The 16,532-nt window shown below is 40.7% G+C and overlaps 1 protein-coding gene across 1 annotated transcript in view; it reads right to left on the reverse strand.

Annotated features, from left to right (window-relative positions):
* TNFRSF19 (TNF receptor superfamily member 19) overlaps positions 1 to 16,532 on the reverse strand; it is a 134,307-nt gene that overhangs the window by 21,178 nt on the left and 96,597 nt on the right. The window contains exons 6-7 of the mRNA XM_080659929.1: positions 2,282 to 2,446; positions 1,701 to 1,826 (exon numbers count right to left, since the gene is read on the reverse strand). Coding sequence (XP_080516055.1) covers positions 1,701 to 1,826; positions 2,282 to 2,446 — 291 coding nt within the window. The remainder of the gene's footprint in view (positions 1 to 1,700; positions 1,827 to 2,281; positions 2,447 to 16,532) is intronic.

Genomic DNA, 16,532 nt, shown 5'->3' on the forward strand with positions numbered 1-16,532 from the left:
CGGCCCTGATGGTCCCCAATGAGAATGAGACCACAGTGGGGTGGTGGAGCAGGTGAGTGGGTGACACCAGGCTAAGGCTGGTGTGAGGAGGGGCCTGATTGCCCCACCAATTGCCCTGCAGACAGCGACCAGCAGTGGCGGTGGAGGACTGTGGAGGACGGGGCTGCCGCCCGGTTCCCAGGTGCTGAGGGAGCTGGGCAGAGGGCCCGGCCCCAATCAATCGCCCTGCAGACGGGATGGTGGAGCAGGTGAGGGGGTGGCGCCAGGCTAAGGTGGGGTGCCAGGGAGGGCTGTGGAGCTGGGAGGCTGGGGGCATGAGCTGGGGCCCGATCTCCATAGGCCACCCCAAGGGACCCCACTTGCGCACAAATTGTGCACTGAGCCTCTAGTGTTAAAATAAAAAGTTAAAAGAGAAAAGGCACGTTAATAAGGAGGAAGCGATTTAATGGAAAACTGTACTGAACCTGGGCATTAACATGGGGGGATTAAGCTCAGCATTCTAAGAGGACATGAAACAAGGCTATCTACATATTTAATCTTTCTTTTCAGACAGAAGTTCAGGTGAGACAGAGTTTGTACAATGCTCTATTGTATTACATTTAAAATTTGAATTTCTATCTTAAGAAATTATCCCTCACTCTGATATTGTGTCAATGTCATGGTACGGTATCTAGGAAACAATGCTTGGGGCATTTTGAGGATCTAGTAGCTATTGGTAGCTGTCTAAGAGTCTATTATCAGCGTAGGCAGAGGCAAAAATAGATCCCCACACAACACAAAGTCTTACATTTCATTCTTAAATATATTCCTAAAATAGAGTATAGTTATGATCACTAGAAAAATAATTATGTTGTAAACTCCTTATTCAACATATGAGATATTAGATTGAAAGGCTCAATCCTGCAATTTCTTGAAAAGAAAGATTGAACAGTGCCAACAGAATAAGTACATCTCATTGGGATACATGTCGCTTAAAGAATGAGACAAAAGGGTGATATTAGTACTGCTTCAAAGGTGCCAAGAGAATTGGGAAGTGAGGAGAGGAGGGAGGCTAGCGGCTAGGGTAGGTTTCTAGAAACTGCATCAAATTTTACTTTGCAGAGGAGATGAGGTCATTATAATGGGGATAACAGTGGTGAGTGTAAGTGTTAATGAATATAAATAACTGGCAAAGAAAGTTGGTACTACCTTTGCCCTTTTTGTCCACATCAGGAACCAATTCCCATTTGAATTACTTCCCTGAACTTTCATTTCTGTCAATAACCTAGCAGGCAATTATGGTTTGTGGAAAACCCTGTCATAGAGCTTTCTCCTCCATCTTCCTTAAGAAATCCAAGACCTTAAGGTGAATACATGAACTTTAGGTGTGAACCCAGTAGAAAGGAAGGGATACAAAGTCCTCCTCTACAAAACGTTGATAGTGTTTTAGATCAAATGACTCAAAACAACAAAGACAAATTTGCTCAAAATTGCTGAAAACTTTTAGAATTTTGATCATTATTTTCTTCTTAATATTTAAGTGACACAACATACACCAAACATTTGAGTACGGTAGAGAATAACTATTTAACAAGATTAGCTTTAAGTAGAAACCAAGCGAAGCAACCTATCTGTGGGACAAACAGGAACAGAACAGTTCTTTGCAGCTTCAATGTCATTTATCTGGTTTCCTTAAAGGATTCGTAACTGTCTGAACTTACCGCAGGTCTGGGCTAAGTCCCGGTGGCACTGACAGCAGGCTCTGGGAGCAGAGTTATTGAGCTGAGGTCTGTCAAAACAGGACAGTTCAGAACCATTGTACTGAATGTCCTGTGCTCTCAGAGACCCTAAAGGAGGGGGTGAGAATTCTGTCAGTAAAGACAATTTCCCCTTTAAAGGACCTCCTTCACATCATATCACAGACAAGTACCACCCTAGCATTTGTATTTTTTTTAAAAAAAGAAGGTTATCATTCACATTTTAAAATATTTCTTCTTACACAAAGGCACAAATATTAAATAATTTGTTAAGAAAGCTCAAAATGAAGAGTACTTATGTTGCCAGCACTTAGAGCAATTTTTATTTTTGCCTAGTGGCACAGGGACATTCCTGCCACCCATCAGTCTGCTCCCTCAGTGCCTCTTTGGGATAAAAGACTGTGAGATCTCTTTTCATGTGCTCTCTGTCCCTTAAACAGCTCCTTGATTCTCATCTTACTCAAGTCTCTCGTGGAACATGAAAATGACAATGATGATAATTGCACTTCACCAATGCTAAGAAATAGAAAGAGCTCAAAACTTACAGCTGGGTTTTTTCTCCATAAATTGTCTCTTACAATAGATGATGCAGAGAATGAGCAGAGCCAGCAGGACAGTAGCCAAGGCACTGCAGATAACAGCAGCCAGGGCTGTGTCTCTCGGGCTGGAGGCTGTGGACGGGATCTTCACGAGGTTGACCTTGCTGGTACCTGAAAACCAAACAAATGGAATCAGTGTTCTCAACTACCCAAAACACTCAGACACTTATACTGACCTCGGCTGTCATTATTAACAATGGCCTTCATGCAATATAAATCAAACCCCAGGAAACCAGTGGGAGGTATGTAAAGATGGCTCAAGCACTCCCTCCTCTTAGAAGATTTCTTGAATACTACAGCTCCACCCTGAACTGGAAATTGTGTAATGTGCTGCTCCTTCATTCCCACAACACACACCCTCAACACTGTGTTGCAGGAAGGTGCTTTTAGGTCCCCTAAGACCAGAACCATTTGTGAATTTGGGAATTTATCATCTTTATCTCTGTGTCCCCAGTACTTGGCAATGTGTTTGGCACATAGTAAGTACTTCACATTTATTTCAATGGAATTAAGCTACCTACATTTTAAAATAGACTGAACTATGGTATGCTTTGGGGGGCAACTTTAGGGAAAAACAAGAAGTTGGATCATTCATAACCTTACACTAGGTCCCCAATTTCTGACACAGTAAACATTTTTAAATCTTAGCTGTTACATTACTGAACAACATCTATTTGTGGAGAAAAGACTGACACTATTGTTATATGATGGAGAGGCATTCATACTAATGTGTTAAGAAAGCGTCAAGAAGAGATTCTGTCTTCCAGGATGATACTGCATCGTGGCTAAGGGCCAAGATCCAGGGAATCCTACTGTCCAGATCAACCTCTAGATGTGTGACCTTGAGCAAATTACTTAATATCTCAGAGTCTCAAGTCCACATCTGTTCATCAGAGGTAGAAATAGTACCTGCCTCACCTGCCTGGTGAGAGGATGAAATGGGTGATCATAAAAGCACTTAGAACAAGCCCTGTACCCAGTGCTATAGAACATTAGCCATTGTAGCAATGAAGATCACAGTTGGCACTTAATCTTTGGGTACTGGGATGGACAAACTCAGTTTAGAAATCTATATTCAGTGAAGTCCCATTTAACTAGCCTCAAAAGAATTTGAGAGATGGAAACCTAAACAGAAGGACAGCTATGCTTTCTCTGGCTCCAAGTAACCGCCCTTGAGCTGAGATGGGATTCCATTTTGCTCCCTTCAGTTGCTCTCAGCTCCTTAGCAACACCCAGCAGAAGCTCCCTGCTGCCTCATAGAAGCATGTGCCGCTCATGTAATTTTAAGTTGTCTAGAATCCACATTAAAAAAGGAAAAATAAACAGGTGAAATTAATCTATTTTTCTTAAGCTAATTATCTTAAAACATTATCATTTCAATGTGCATTCAATGTAAAACTTATTGACATCTTTTGCATTCTCTATTTTATACAAAAATGTCAAAGTCAGGTGTGATTTCACATTGACAACACATCTCCATTTGGACTAACCATATTTCAAGTGCTCACTGGTCACTTGTGTCTAAGGCAATCATAATGGACATTGAAACTCTAGAGATTCAAGGCTGGTAACAGGCAAGCCAACTCAATAGCTGATACCTTTCTTCCCATCCCTGGCTACACATGACCCTGAGGCTAGAACAGGAGGGAATGTTTTGGGTTAATATTATTGAATCAAAAATATAATAGGAATGATTATCTTAGAACATTGAATCTTGGAATTTCTAGGCTCAATGATTCTGAACCACACTGATAAAAGTTTCTTATTGCCACCTGGAAAGGCAATTATTTGTTCAGAATTTATATAAGCTATATTCCTTGGATAAACAGGAATTATAAACCAATCACACATTTTAAAGAATATTTGCTTGTGAACATGGTTAATACCTTTAATCACAAACACTAACAAATAGATAACTGACAAGGGATTTATATCCTATGCAAGTATAGTAGACTTCATTGAAGGGGAAGTTATTTGGGAAACAGAAGTATTATGTGGACCAAATTGGAAAGTTGTGGCAAACTGCCATCTCATTTATTTGTGAGCAAGGCAGTTTACAGGAGTGAGATCAGGTCTCTTAGCTTATACTTTCCATTAAACAACCTGGCTCTAGTTGTCATAAAAATGAAGTATAATACATTATGTGAGTTGAAGATATCAAAGCTTCTACTTATGTTGTAACTATTAAGGTAATCAATTAACATAGTATTGGATATACAAAAAACCCTACTAAAATAGGGATTTTAATTTAATGATTAGAGTCCTGTAAGTTCTTCTTGTTTAAAATCTTTCTAAAACGTATTAGTCAACTTATTTACCTTGATATAAAAGGAACTCTTTCTGACTTATAAACAAACTAAAATGCCCCCAAATGGAAAACAAATTATTTTTATTTTTTAAATATGTTATTATCGATTTTTAGAAAGAGAGGAAGGGAAAGTGATAGAAAGATAGAAACATCAATGAGAGGGAGACATTGATCAACTGCCTCCTGCACACCCCTTACTCAGGATTGAGCCCATAACCCAGGAATCGAACCATAACCTCCTGGTCCATAGTTCAACGCTCAACCATTGATCCACACCTGGGCAAGAAGTTTTATTTTTAACTTGATGGTTGTGATTCAGGATTTATTTCTCCAAGCCAATCATAAAAGTCTTGCTAATATATATTTTTCCATGATTGAAAACTACAACTATAATTTTAATATTATAGAGTTTCCATAATGACATCAATTTTAAAGGAAACAAGTCCCTTCTCTATATACCTTTCCTGGGCAGTACATCTGAAAATGAAAAGAAAAATGCAGTAGTTTACCACTCAATTTTTGACACCTATATAAGAAAAGACACCTTGTTAACTCAGACACCCCCTCAGAAAGTCCCCGTGGGAAGTCAAGTTCTGGAATGCATGCTCTTGTTCAGGGGTCCTCAAACTTTTTAAACAGGGGGCCAGTTCACTGTCCCTCAGACCGTTGGAGGGCCGGACTATAGTTTAAAAAAAAACACTATGAACAAATTCCTATGTGCACTGCGGGCCCGGGACGAGTTGGCTGCTAAGCAGGACAGGCAGCAGCATCTGGCGGGCCGGATAAATGTCCTTGGCGGGCCACATGTGGCCCGCGGGCCGTAGTTTGAGGACGCCTGCTCTTGTTTATATGTATACGTTTATGACACTTATAGCAAACATAATCTTTTTTATTGGAAATGGGTTCATCATTCTTAGGTTCAATTGTCACATAAAACTAATCTAATAATAGAGAAATATGCAAATTTGTCCGTTACAGCGTCACGGGTCATGACCGGATCAGCAGGCTGTGTCCCAGCCCTCTGCTCAGGCAGCTGCAAGCCCAGGGTAGGATAGGATACAATAGGAGGGGAAGGAAACTGCATGCGGAAGGGGGTGGTGACCGCGGGGGGCGGAGCAGGTACACCTGGGGAGGGGCAGGGTGCAGGCAGCACGGAGCGGGGAGCCCTGCCCAGACACGGGAGGAGGGCAGTGGTGATCATTGGCTGGGGGGGCGCCCATGGGTCCGGGACAGAGTGGAGGATGATCCGAGGCCTTCTGGGCAGAGGCACCCAGGCCTCGCGGGCCTCAGTCACACTCACTGGGCCGGGCGTCCGGGGCAGGGAATGGGAGCAGGACAGTGGCAGGGAGGCAGGGGAAGGAGGGGTGGCGAACACCTGGCTGGGGCTGAGCCCTGAGCTGGGGATTAACACGCCCTCCCCGCAATGGAAGCTTTAAGAAGGGAAGGAGGGAGGGAAGAACTTTATAAAGGAGTCAGTAGAGAGCAAAGTTAAAGAAGGAAAGAGGATGTGTGAGTGAACTGTAGGAGCTATAATGAAAATCAAGTATAGTTGTGCACTGGGGACAGATTTTAAAAGCAGGAGTCAGAAAAGAAAAAAGATAAATGATAGTGAATAATTAGGCAGGTAGATAGATATTAAAACAGTGGAAGTAAGTAGAGAAGAATGTGGATGAGAGGGTGGGAAGAAAAGTTTTAAAGTGGAGCCAGTAGAGCTTAAAAGGAGAATGGGAAGAAGGACGAAATGGGGGAGGGAGCAAAGCCGGTCTGAGGGAGGAAGTGAAGAAAAAAATTAAGGTGGGAAGGAAGAAAAAGGGGAGGGAGAGGAGGGGTAAAGATAAAGGAAATAAGGAATGTGGGGAGGGACGGAGGGTAGGAGAAAGATGGGAAGAAGGATGATGGAACAGAAGTAAGAAATAAGGAGGAAAGAAAAGTTTATAAATGATGAGTCAGTAGGAAAAAGTGTTACATAAAGGAGAGAGAAAAATTGTGTGACAGGGAGAAGCTAATAAGGAAGTCAAATACAATTGTGTGTGAAGGGGGTAAGATAAAAAAAAAAAAAAAGTTAATAGGGGCGACCAAGCTGGCAGGGGAGGGCAGTTATGGGGACCAGGCCAGCAGGGGAGGGCAATTAGGAGGAATCAGGCCAGCAGGGCAGGGCAGTTAAGGGGATCAGGCAGGCAGGGCAGGGCAGTTAGGGGGATCAGGCAGGCATGCAGAGTGGTTAGAAGCCAGAGGTCCCAGATTGTGAGAGGGATGTCCAACTGCCAGTTTAGGCCCGATCGGGGTCGGGACTAAACTGGCAGTTGGACATCCCCCGAGGGCTCCCAGATTGGAGAGGGTGCAGGTCGGGCTGAGGCACCTCCACCCGCTGCGCACGAATTTTATGCACTGGGCCTCTAGTAGAGACATAAAATGGAAGCTATAGGAGACCAACCTATCATTTGATTTTGGAACAACCCCAGAAACTCATTCATGTAAATTCCTGTTAAAAGCCCATTTTCTCTTTGACTTAAGCAGAGAAAAAAAAAGGGGGGGGGGGGGAGGTTGGTACTAATTATATGAAGTGGTGTCTCACTCTATTAAGTTCTGGTTAATTGAGATGTTGCTGAGAATTCCTCAGAAAAAGGTTTATCTGCTATAAACTAAGAAATATTGCTTTGCTGACCTGTGGCTGCTGTAATTATATTGAGATTAAAGATTCTTCCCACCCACATGCTTTGACTAAATTCTATGTCCATAGTTCACCAAGCATACTGAATGTTAGTAAGGAATTTTCCCCAAACCTTATTAGAATGCGGACCGTACTTCTGAAGAACTGGAAATAGAAATACTCACATTTTTGGAAAGTTTTAACTTTTCTGGAATACAAAGGCATCTCTTACCCTAACCAATTAAGTTATTAAATTCCACTATAATCTTAGAATTACCCTTTGGCAATTTACTTCAGTGAGAACTGTTTTCTTAGCTTACATTTTACATCACATTACATACATGACATAGGTACATTTTTATATTATACATTTCCTTAGGAGTTCAGCTCAACTGAACAATGAGGTACTGAGTATCTATTATACTACACATAAGACATCCTACAAGTCATTCAATACATTGAATGAGAATCTGAATAGAAGAAAACAGAGGTCACCAGCAAAGTTTGGCAAGTGTAGTTATAAAGTCCACTTTTACCCTTTGGAGTACCGAGGTACACAAATCCAAATAGCAGAGATGCTCTCTTCACATTTCACCCCTCTGGAAGGTTGCTGGAGAGATGCATATGTTGAAGAGATCTGTGTTATTGGATTCTGACTAGTCATGGAAAAGTTTTGGAAGAGGAACTCGTTTTCAGACCACATGGTTGATTGAACATCTGTGTTCTTTCATACACCTGTACATTGCTCACACACCTTCAGTGATTTAACCTTCCTACCAGTGAGGCAAAGTGCTGACAGTTATAGCTGACTCTCATTTGGTAGATGAGAAAACCACAACTTTTAGTGACTTGCTCAAGGTTACACAGCAAAGTGGAGGCTGCTTGAGAACTGGAATCAAGCCTTCTGATCTTTTCCAGTGGACCAGTGTTCCATGGATGCACGTAGCTTCTAACAGTGTAAAATATTCTGTGAGATAACAATAAGCAAAATGTGGCTCAAGTTTGTTTCTGTGAAGAACATGTTCAAATCTGTGGCTCCGTGGGGAGAAACCAGTCAGGCCACAGAAAGATCATGGGACAGCAGACCTGTTCACTTGTGCATGAGAGATGGTTCTGCCCCAGTGCTTCTGCCCTGAGAGGAAGTTTCAGCACCCCTCTGCCTCCGTGTGGGTATCAGTGTCACATAATGAGCTGCCATGAAGAGGTGTGCCAAGAATGGGCATGCTGAGCAATGATGGAGTAATACTGAAGTGGGAGGAGAGGAAATTTTATGGAGGTAACTGAATCTGGAAAGGGCTGGTTAGAGAGAAAGAGATGGAAAGGGCTTGCAAAGATGGGTACTGGAAGTGTCAGACTGGTCAGTGCACTCTGCCTGGGTTTCCAGGGGCACCTACTTTGTGTAACCATAGCTCTGCTTTTTGTTAATCTTTCTACATGTTTAACCATTCCAACTTCCTAACAGGCTATATTTAAGAGTCTCATGCTCTACTGACTGAGCTGGCTGGGCAACCTAGCAGACTATGTTTAAAAACATGCTAAACAAAAGGTCCTTCTTCCCAGACTATACTTCTAACAAAGGGCTCTGTTCAGGATTGGGATGAAGGGAATGGGTCTCCAAAATGAGGCTCTCACCCCTTTCTACCCTGGCCATGAACAAGACTTTGTACCTCTAAATCTCAGTTTCCTCACAGGGAAAATTAAACAGTGCCTCATTATGCAGACACTAAGATCCACCATGGGAATCACTGAAAATTTCACTTAGGGCTGATGAACACAGTGTGAAACTAGCTTCCATATACACTTGGACAGGAAAGCTACTGAGAAGTCCCATAATCTCTCCATGGCCTGGCTGATTTCTTCCCACAGAAATAATCATGACCTTCATATTAAAGAATAAGATGAACTAGGATGTGTATTTCACTACTCAGCAATTTATATTTCCAGTTTGAGCTGCTTTCCTTAATAGTAGATTCATATATCCAACAGTCCATTGAACATTTCACTTGGATGGAGATGTGTCTTAAACTCAACATATCCAAAAATGAGCTCTCCATTATAATCATGACCCACTCTCTTCCTATTCCTCCAATTCCCTGTGGTTCTCCCACAAATCTTTGCTACCTGTCATTATCTCTTTGTGTAACATTCTTCTCTGGGCTTCCAATTCCTGAATTTCCTGGTGAATTTCTTGTGACTCCATTTCTTTCAGAATCAGTGGACCAAATCTCTCATGTTTAGCAATAGCACTGTCTTTAAATGAGTACTTCTTGTCAAGGTAGCCTGCTCGCAGTGCATTTGCAATGCAACTGTCAGTGATTTTCTCCCATGAATTCTTCACCCAAGTCACAACTTCTTGCAGTTTAGGTTTCACAAAGTTTCCACGCTGATTTCTCTCCATTCTATTTTCAATGTAGTCATTAATTTCCATGCGCAAATTGTCTTTGAATGGCTTGTTTATTGCAATATCAAGAGTCTGGAGATAGGCCGTCATTCCTGCGGGAATCATTATCTGATCTATTTTTCTTTTGTGAAGAAATGTCTTCATGTCTTTAGCGCGGTGAGTGCTGGCTGCATCCCAGACCAGCAGACCTCTTTGGCTCCCTCGCATAACAAGCGGCAGCATTAAATCAACCCACTTCCCTATAACTGCTTGTGTGGCCCAGGCTTTTTCAGTTTCAAGAATAAAAATGCCCAAAACACGTTCAATCTTTTCCTTCTTGCCCTTCAAAATGATTAAAGGTGGGATTTTAGTGCCATCCAGACGAATTGCCAAAATACAGGAAACACGTACACTTTCGTAAGCAGTGGAGGGAATGTACGCCAAGGAGGCACCCCGCTGTTCAATTGTTGTTTGAGATGATTGGCCCATAAACACTGCAGTTTCATCCATAGCAATCATGTTGGAAAGATTGTATTTAGAGAAGTCAGCATCATCAATAAAGGACTTGAATGCAAGTGCTCGCTTAATAACTTGAGTATCTTCCAACCTAAACAATGTTGTAGATCTTCTTAAAGACAGTTCACTTCTCTGAAGGAAATTATCCAGCCAGTGTTGTGATGCTTTGAAGTCTTCGGGGGCTATGTCAAACTGTGGTGCCATTGCAAGGGCAAATTCTTGAATCTGAGCCCTATTCACAACCAAAGCCTTTGCTATCCTGTCAACAACCCATTCACAGATCAGATCTTCCAGCTCGGAAAATAATGGTTGCCGACCTGATCCACACTTGCGCTTTTTAGCATTTCCCTTGTCCACTTGTTCAATGAGGTTACCATACTCTGCTCGCCATTTTTGGACCAATCGGATACTCAACATCTTCTCTTTGCAGAAAGCAGTAAGATTTTGGCCCCAAGAGTCTTCCATGATTCCTTTCTTGTACTCCACGGAGTAGCTTTTTCTTTTTGTGCTCATTTCTAGGGGTAAAAAAAAAAGGAATTGGGGTATCAAGGTGGGGGGAGGGGGATCACTCAAAATGACACAGGGAGGATCAGAGGGGGTAATCAAAATGGCACAGGAGAATCAGAGGGGGGATTACCATTTTAGTAACCCCTTTTGATCCTCCTGTGTCATTTTGATTGCCCCCTCTGATCCTCCTGTGTCATTTTAAGTGATCCCCCTCCCCCCACCCCTGTGCCACTGAACACCTTCACCAGACATCCCCCCTACCCCTTTATCAGACATTTACCCCCGGGGCCTGCCTGGGGACTGTCACTGGGCTTGCTGGGCCCTGGATCTGGGCTGGAGCAGGGTCTGCCACTGACTGAGAACCTTCAGTCATCATGAAGGCGGCCGCGAGCATCAGGTAGTGTCACCAGAGACAGACCAGCACTCACCACCTTCGCCGCGTCCCGTCCGCTCTAATCCTCCTGTTCTTCTACACGCATCTGCGAAAGTCTCCTCCTCTCTCCCACCCCGCGCTCACCGCTCACTGTGACCTCCGCTCCGCCTCCACACAGCAGTGACGTCAGGACTCCGTGTAAGGTCACTGGTTGCTAGACGCCAGTCGGGGTGGCCCTAGCGACCAGTTTACGAGACAGAGCCTGGGGGCCCTTATTTTCGGGGGATGCCTTATATTTCACTCAGAAGAAAACCTGTAAGTAGGTCTTATTTTCGGAGGATGTCTTATTTTCGGGGGAACGTGGTAGGTCTGATAATATGTCTAAATTAGAGTCTATAGAGAATGATGGAGGAGGGGTGGTGCTTGAGGCTAAGACCAACATGTAGGTAGCATAATTATGCAAGAAGTCCTTTAGAAGGCTAATGGACTTTGATATTCAGCAGGGCTGAAAAACAGCATAATATTGCTGTTGACTGAATAACTGAAGGCAATTCCCTATCCTGATAATCCTTTTATTGTTTACAAAACTTTATCATTGATATGCCAGTTTGCTTTGCTAAACGGCAAATGTGTATTCTAGTAAATAAAAGCAAAGGGGACCGAAAAGTCAGAGAGCTTCTCTGCTAGAGTGAAGTCTCCACCTGGCTCCCCCATGCCTTCTAAATTTATATTTCTTGTCTAGTGTATCCATTTGTGCGCAGCCCCTTATCCAGACCTTAAACCCTAGCCACAAATGGATGTGGTGTTCAGATCTGGTGCTTCGAAACAGGGATCTGGAGAAGATTCGCCAGAGCGAAAAATGAAGAAAGTTCACCAGAAAGGTGGGAAATGCACTGAAAAAGGTGGGGAAAATCACTGTGTACAAAGCCTGTACCAAGCTTTGAAAGTCGTGAGCTGTAAGTGGGTGGGAATGTGGTTTAATTCAAGCCAGGCTATAATGGGGAAGAATTCGAATAAAAAGGAAAAATATCATTGTAAATTTTTAGCTTGTATTCTCAAGAATAAAAAAATGAAAATGTCAAAAGGTACTCTCTTAAATCAGGCTCAAGGAAAATGAGTGCCCTTGACATCTTTAACTAGGTGGGCTCTTGTTCAAACTGCATTATCCCTAATTCATATTGGGGATCAAAAGTCTGTAATACCTAAGGCCCCAGATCCTCCACCTCTAGTGTGGAAAGGCTCAACAGCTAGAGAAAATGGGGCTATCAGTCCTCTCACAAAAGTACTCTTTAATGCTTTGTCTGAAAATTACCATATGACACCTTGGGACAGGAAGATTTTAGCTAAAATAACTTTAGAGGCCAGTCAATGCTATGGAGAGCAGAATAGAAAAAAGTCAATAAAAAGAACTCTGATTTATTAAGTCTTGTCTATATGTTATGGGTGCTTGTCTGTTGATTGTTGTTTTAACTGTCTTTGTTGTTTATTGTTAGTTTATTAAGCATGCCTTTGATTTAATTTAATAAGAAAAGAAACCTAGATGGCCAGGCCATTTACTGAATTTCACCAGAGCAAACAGGATGTGGGGGTGGGGAGACACGTGGCTGATGGTACATGTCCTAGGAGACAAAGGGAAGTAGAGATAACTAAAAAGGCCCTAGCCCATTAGTTACTAGGTCTTTTGGTGATTCTGTAACATGGACACCCACTCTCAAGAGTGCTATTAAAAGTCTCATTTTCACCATGTTTTTATTTCCCAGTCCATCATTTGAAATTTGGCAGAATTTAGGGATTTGTCTGGGATTTCTGTACCCGCAAAAAGAAAAACGCTTGCTTAAGAGAAGGCATGCCCCACCGATTTTGGGTGGCCTCTTGACTGAGCCCATCTCTATGGATACTATAGAATAAACCCAAGACTGTTTTTCTTTAAGAGATGGCAAAAATGACACAAGGAAAATATACAGGCTGGGTTTAGGCAAAACGATTAGTGTTTCCATAATAAAGAGTCGTTCTTGAATAATAATGGACCGCATTCCAAGGTTAACATTAAAGCCACTGAAAGTTAATAAGTTATCTCTGTTACAGAATTTGCCAAAGAAAATGCCTTGGATAATAATAATCGTCTTTAAAATCTCAAAATTGTTAAAACATGGATAAATAGATGTAACTAAAATAAAGGATTTGTGGTGGAACTTTTCAGTGATAATTATTGGTATATTGATGGTGGGGGTCCAGTTGCTCCGGGGTAGACTAGCTGTGCTTTCTGTTGGAGGAAGGGGCCAGTCTCATTTCCCACAGCAATAACCTTAGATGTTATCTCTAAGGAAAAATGTGGCTGTTTTACATTCAAGCGACTACAGGAGGCCTGCTTCCAAAGTCTTTGGCAACTTAAAGCTTTGGAGTTTGCTAAATTAAATAAAAAATTATTAAATATCTAGGTATTTTAAAATGACAAAATACTGAAATATTAACCTGAGTTTGCTTGGTATGAAAAATCTAAAGGATATATTTGAATCTATTAATTAAATATGTCTTGTATTTTATTTGAAATATATCCTTAAAAATGTGAAGGTATTACTAATATAAGAAATGCTAAGTATTTCAGCTAAGTATTTCACTTGCCACCTAAAATTTAAGACTTCTAAGAGTTTAAAGTTCAAATTAAGTTAGGAGAAATTATATGGTTGTGATACTAAAATGCATAAAGTTTAGAAATTCATTTTTAAGAAAAATAATCCTTGCATTTTCTCTGGAGAAATTAGCAGTTCAAAATATACTGTAGTCCTTATGTGTACTATGTGTGGTAAAATTTCAACCTAGAATATAATATTTTATATGGTCTAATTAAAAAAGAATAATTAATTCTATGGTCTGATCCAAATTTTTAATATAAAAACCAGCTTAAATTTAATTAATATCTTTTAGAATAATTACAAAAAGTATATAATATAATCTTTGGGTTATGTATATTTTATGGTCTTTCCAAGTTAAATTTCAAGACTTTAACCAAGAGATAGCCTTGGGACATTTCAAGGGCCCAGAAATGATTTAAGGATTTACTCTCTTGTTAAAAGAAATATTTTTGAATTAAATTAGGCTGATCTAATATACTTGAAATCACATGGGAAGCTTTATTAAATAAAAATTAATAACTATATTTTATTTATATACATATATTTTAAATGTTATAATGGTTTCAACCTCTAAGGCAGGGCAAGACAAAGTTTCTGAATACTTCTTAAGCAAAACCAGATTATTTAGCAATGGAACTTTAAGACAAAAAGCCTCAGACAGCCTACTCTTTAAATAGGCTAGGGGGTAGGACGGCATCTGTAATTCATAGGTCAAATGTATAAGTTTGCTTACTTTGCTTTTTCAATAAAGGCGCATACTTTACTTACTTAGTAAGTTAGCTTTCTACAATATAATCAAGGTCTCATATAATCTCATTTATAGGAGAAGCCAATATTTTATGAGCAACCTGGTTCTAGTAAAGGCCAAACTAAAAATTTGCATATGTATGCAAATGAACACTAGCCAAAAAGAATGCTGTTTAAAAGTAAATTTTAAGCTTAATAAAAAGGAGAAATTTTAAAATCTCTTCCACCACTATTTACAAAGTAAACTAAAAGTTATTGTTCAAGCATTAGATCTCACCATTAATGAGACACCATAAGTAAAAAGAGAGTTACTTTTACTTGATATGTATGCATTACAGTGCTGGCCAGCATCTGAAAAGCAACCAAGTTTTGTTGCTCTGTTTAAAAGAAAGAAAAATGTTTTCAGAAGAAACTCCCTAAATGTGACCTAGAAATTACTCTGGGAGAAAAAAAACACACACACACACAACCAGAAGGAGATTCCCTTCAAATATAGAAAACTGTAACTAAAAATCAATGTATTGGGTCTCAAAAATAAAAGTAAATAATTTGCATTATGTCTTCTTAACAAAGCTTATGTCAATATACTCAGACTGATAGCAGAAATCCAATTAGTGCCATTTACTGTCCACACCTAAGGACAAATGAAGTTAGAAAATAAGCCTTATTTCAGACTGATTTAAACTAGCAAATTGAAATAAGTGAATATTCAGGGGAACTTAGTTGTACTAGGCAGGAACCCATTCCTGGAGCATTAACTATTTTTTACTGATGGTTCATCTCATGGTAAAGCTGCTTATCATGCAATGAATTCAGACCAAGTCATCCAGACCAGTCATACTTCTGTGCTAAGAATTGAATTAAAAGCTATCAAGGCTGCACTGCAGGATTTTCAAAAGCCAAAATATTGTACAGCAAGCAAAAAATGTCCCTCCCCCTGCATGTTAAAACAAAAAAGGGTGAATAGTGGAGAAATATCCTGTAAGTAAACTACATCAAGCCTTAATTACTTTAAATTTTTTCACTTTAAATTTTTTCACTTGTAATGCTGATAGAAAAACACCCATGGAATTACAGTGTGTCAGAATAAGCCAAAGGAAAATGGTCTGGTTAAATGGAAAGATCCCGAGCCTGGTTTATAGAAGGGACCCTTTATTAACCTTTGGTCAAGGATATGCTTGTGTATTTCCAGAAAACTCCTCCAAGCCCATGTGGAAACTTCAATAATCGATCTGAGAGAGGAACTGACCAGACTACTCCAACCATAGATAGCAGTAGCCCCAAGCAACACGTGATGAGATAGGGGAGAAACAGTCCAGAGATGGGGGATGGTAAAGATGCCTTGCCATACTAGCAGTCATCAGCTGTGCATTGCTGCAGGTTGCCCTTGACCAAGCCAAAGAAGGTCGGACTTGCATTGTCATTGCTCATCGTTTGTCCACCATCCAGAACTTGAATATCATTGCTGTCATGTCACAAGGGGACAGTGACTGGCAAGGGGACTCAAAGAACTGATGGTCCAGAAAGGAACTTACTGCAAACTAGTTCCTTAGATGCCTGACAATTTTAAAAGGACATGAAAGAACTCAATCCTTTTCATTGACTCTAAAAGTCTAAAAAGGACTCAAGCCCTGCAAATGGCATACACCTTTCTAAATTTATTAAGAAAACAAAAAAGGGGGAAATGCTAGAGGCTAAGACCAACAAGTAATTAGTATAATTATGAAAGAAGTCCTTTAGAAGGCTAATGGACTTTGATATTCAGCAGGGCTGAAAATCAGCATAATATTGCTATTGACTGAATGGCTGAAGGCAATCCCCTAACCTGATAATTCTTTTATGGTTTACCAAACTTTAGCATTGATATGCCTGTTTGCTTTGCTAAAGGGCAAATGTGTATTCTAGTAAATAAAAGCAAAGGGGACTGAAAAGTCAGAGAGCTTCTCTGCTAGAGTGAAGTCTCCACCTGGCTCTCCCATGCCTTCTAAATTTATATTTCTTGTCTAGTGTATCCATTTGTGCACAGTCCCTTATCCAGACTGTGAACCTTAGCCACAAATGGATGCAGGATTCACAGGGTGGT

Source organism: Plecotus auritus, assembly GCF_963455305.1.
Source record: "Plecotus auritus genome assembly, chromosome: 3".
Taxonomy (NCBI): domain Eukaryota; kingdom Metazoa; phylum Chordata; class Mammalia; order Chiroptera; family Vespertilionidae; genus Plecotus; species Plecotus auritus.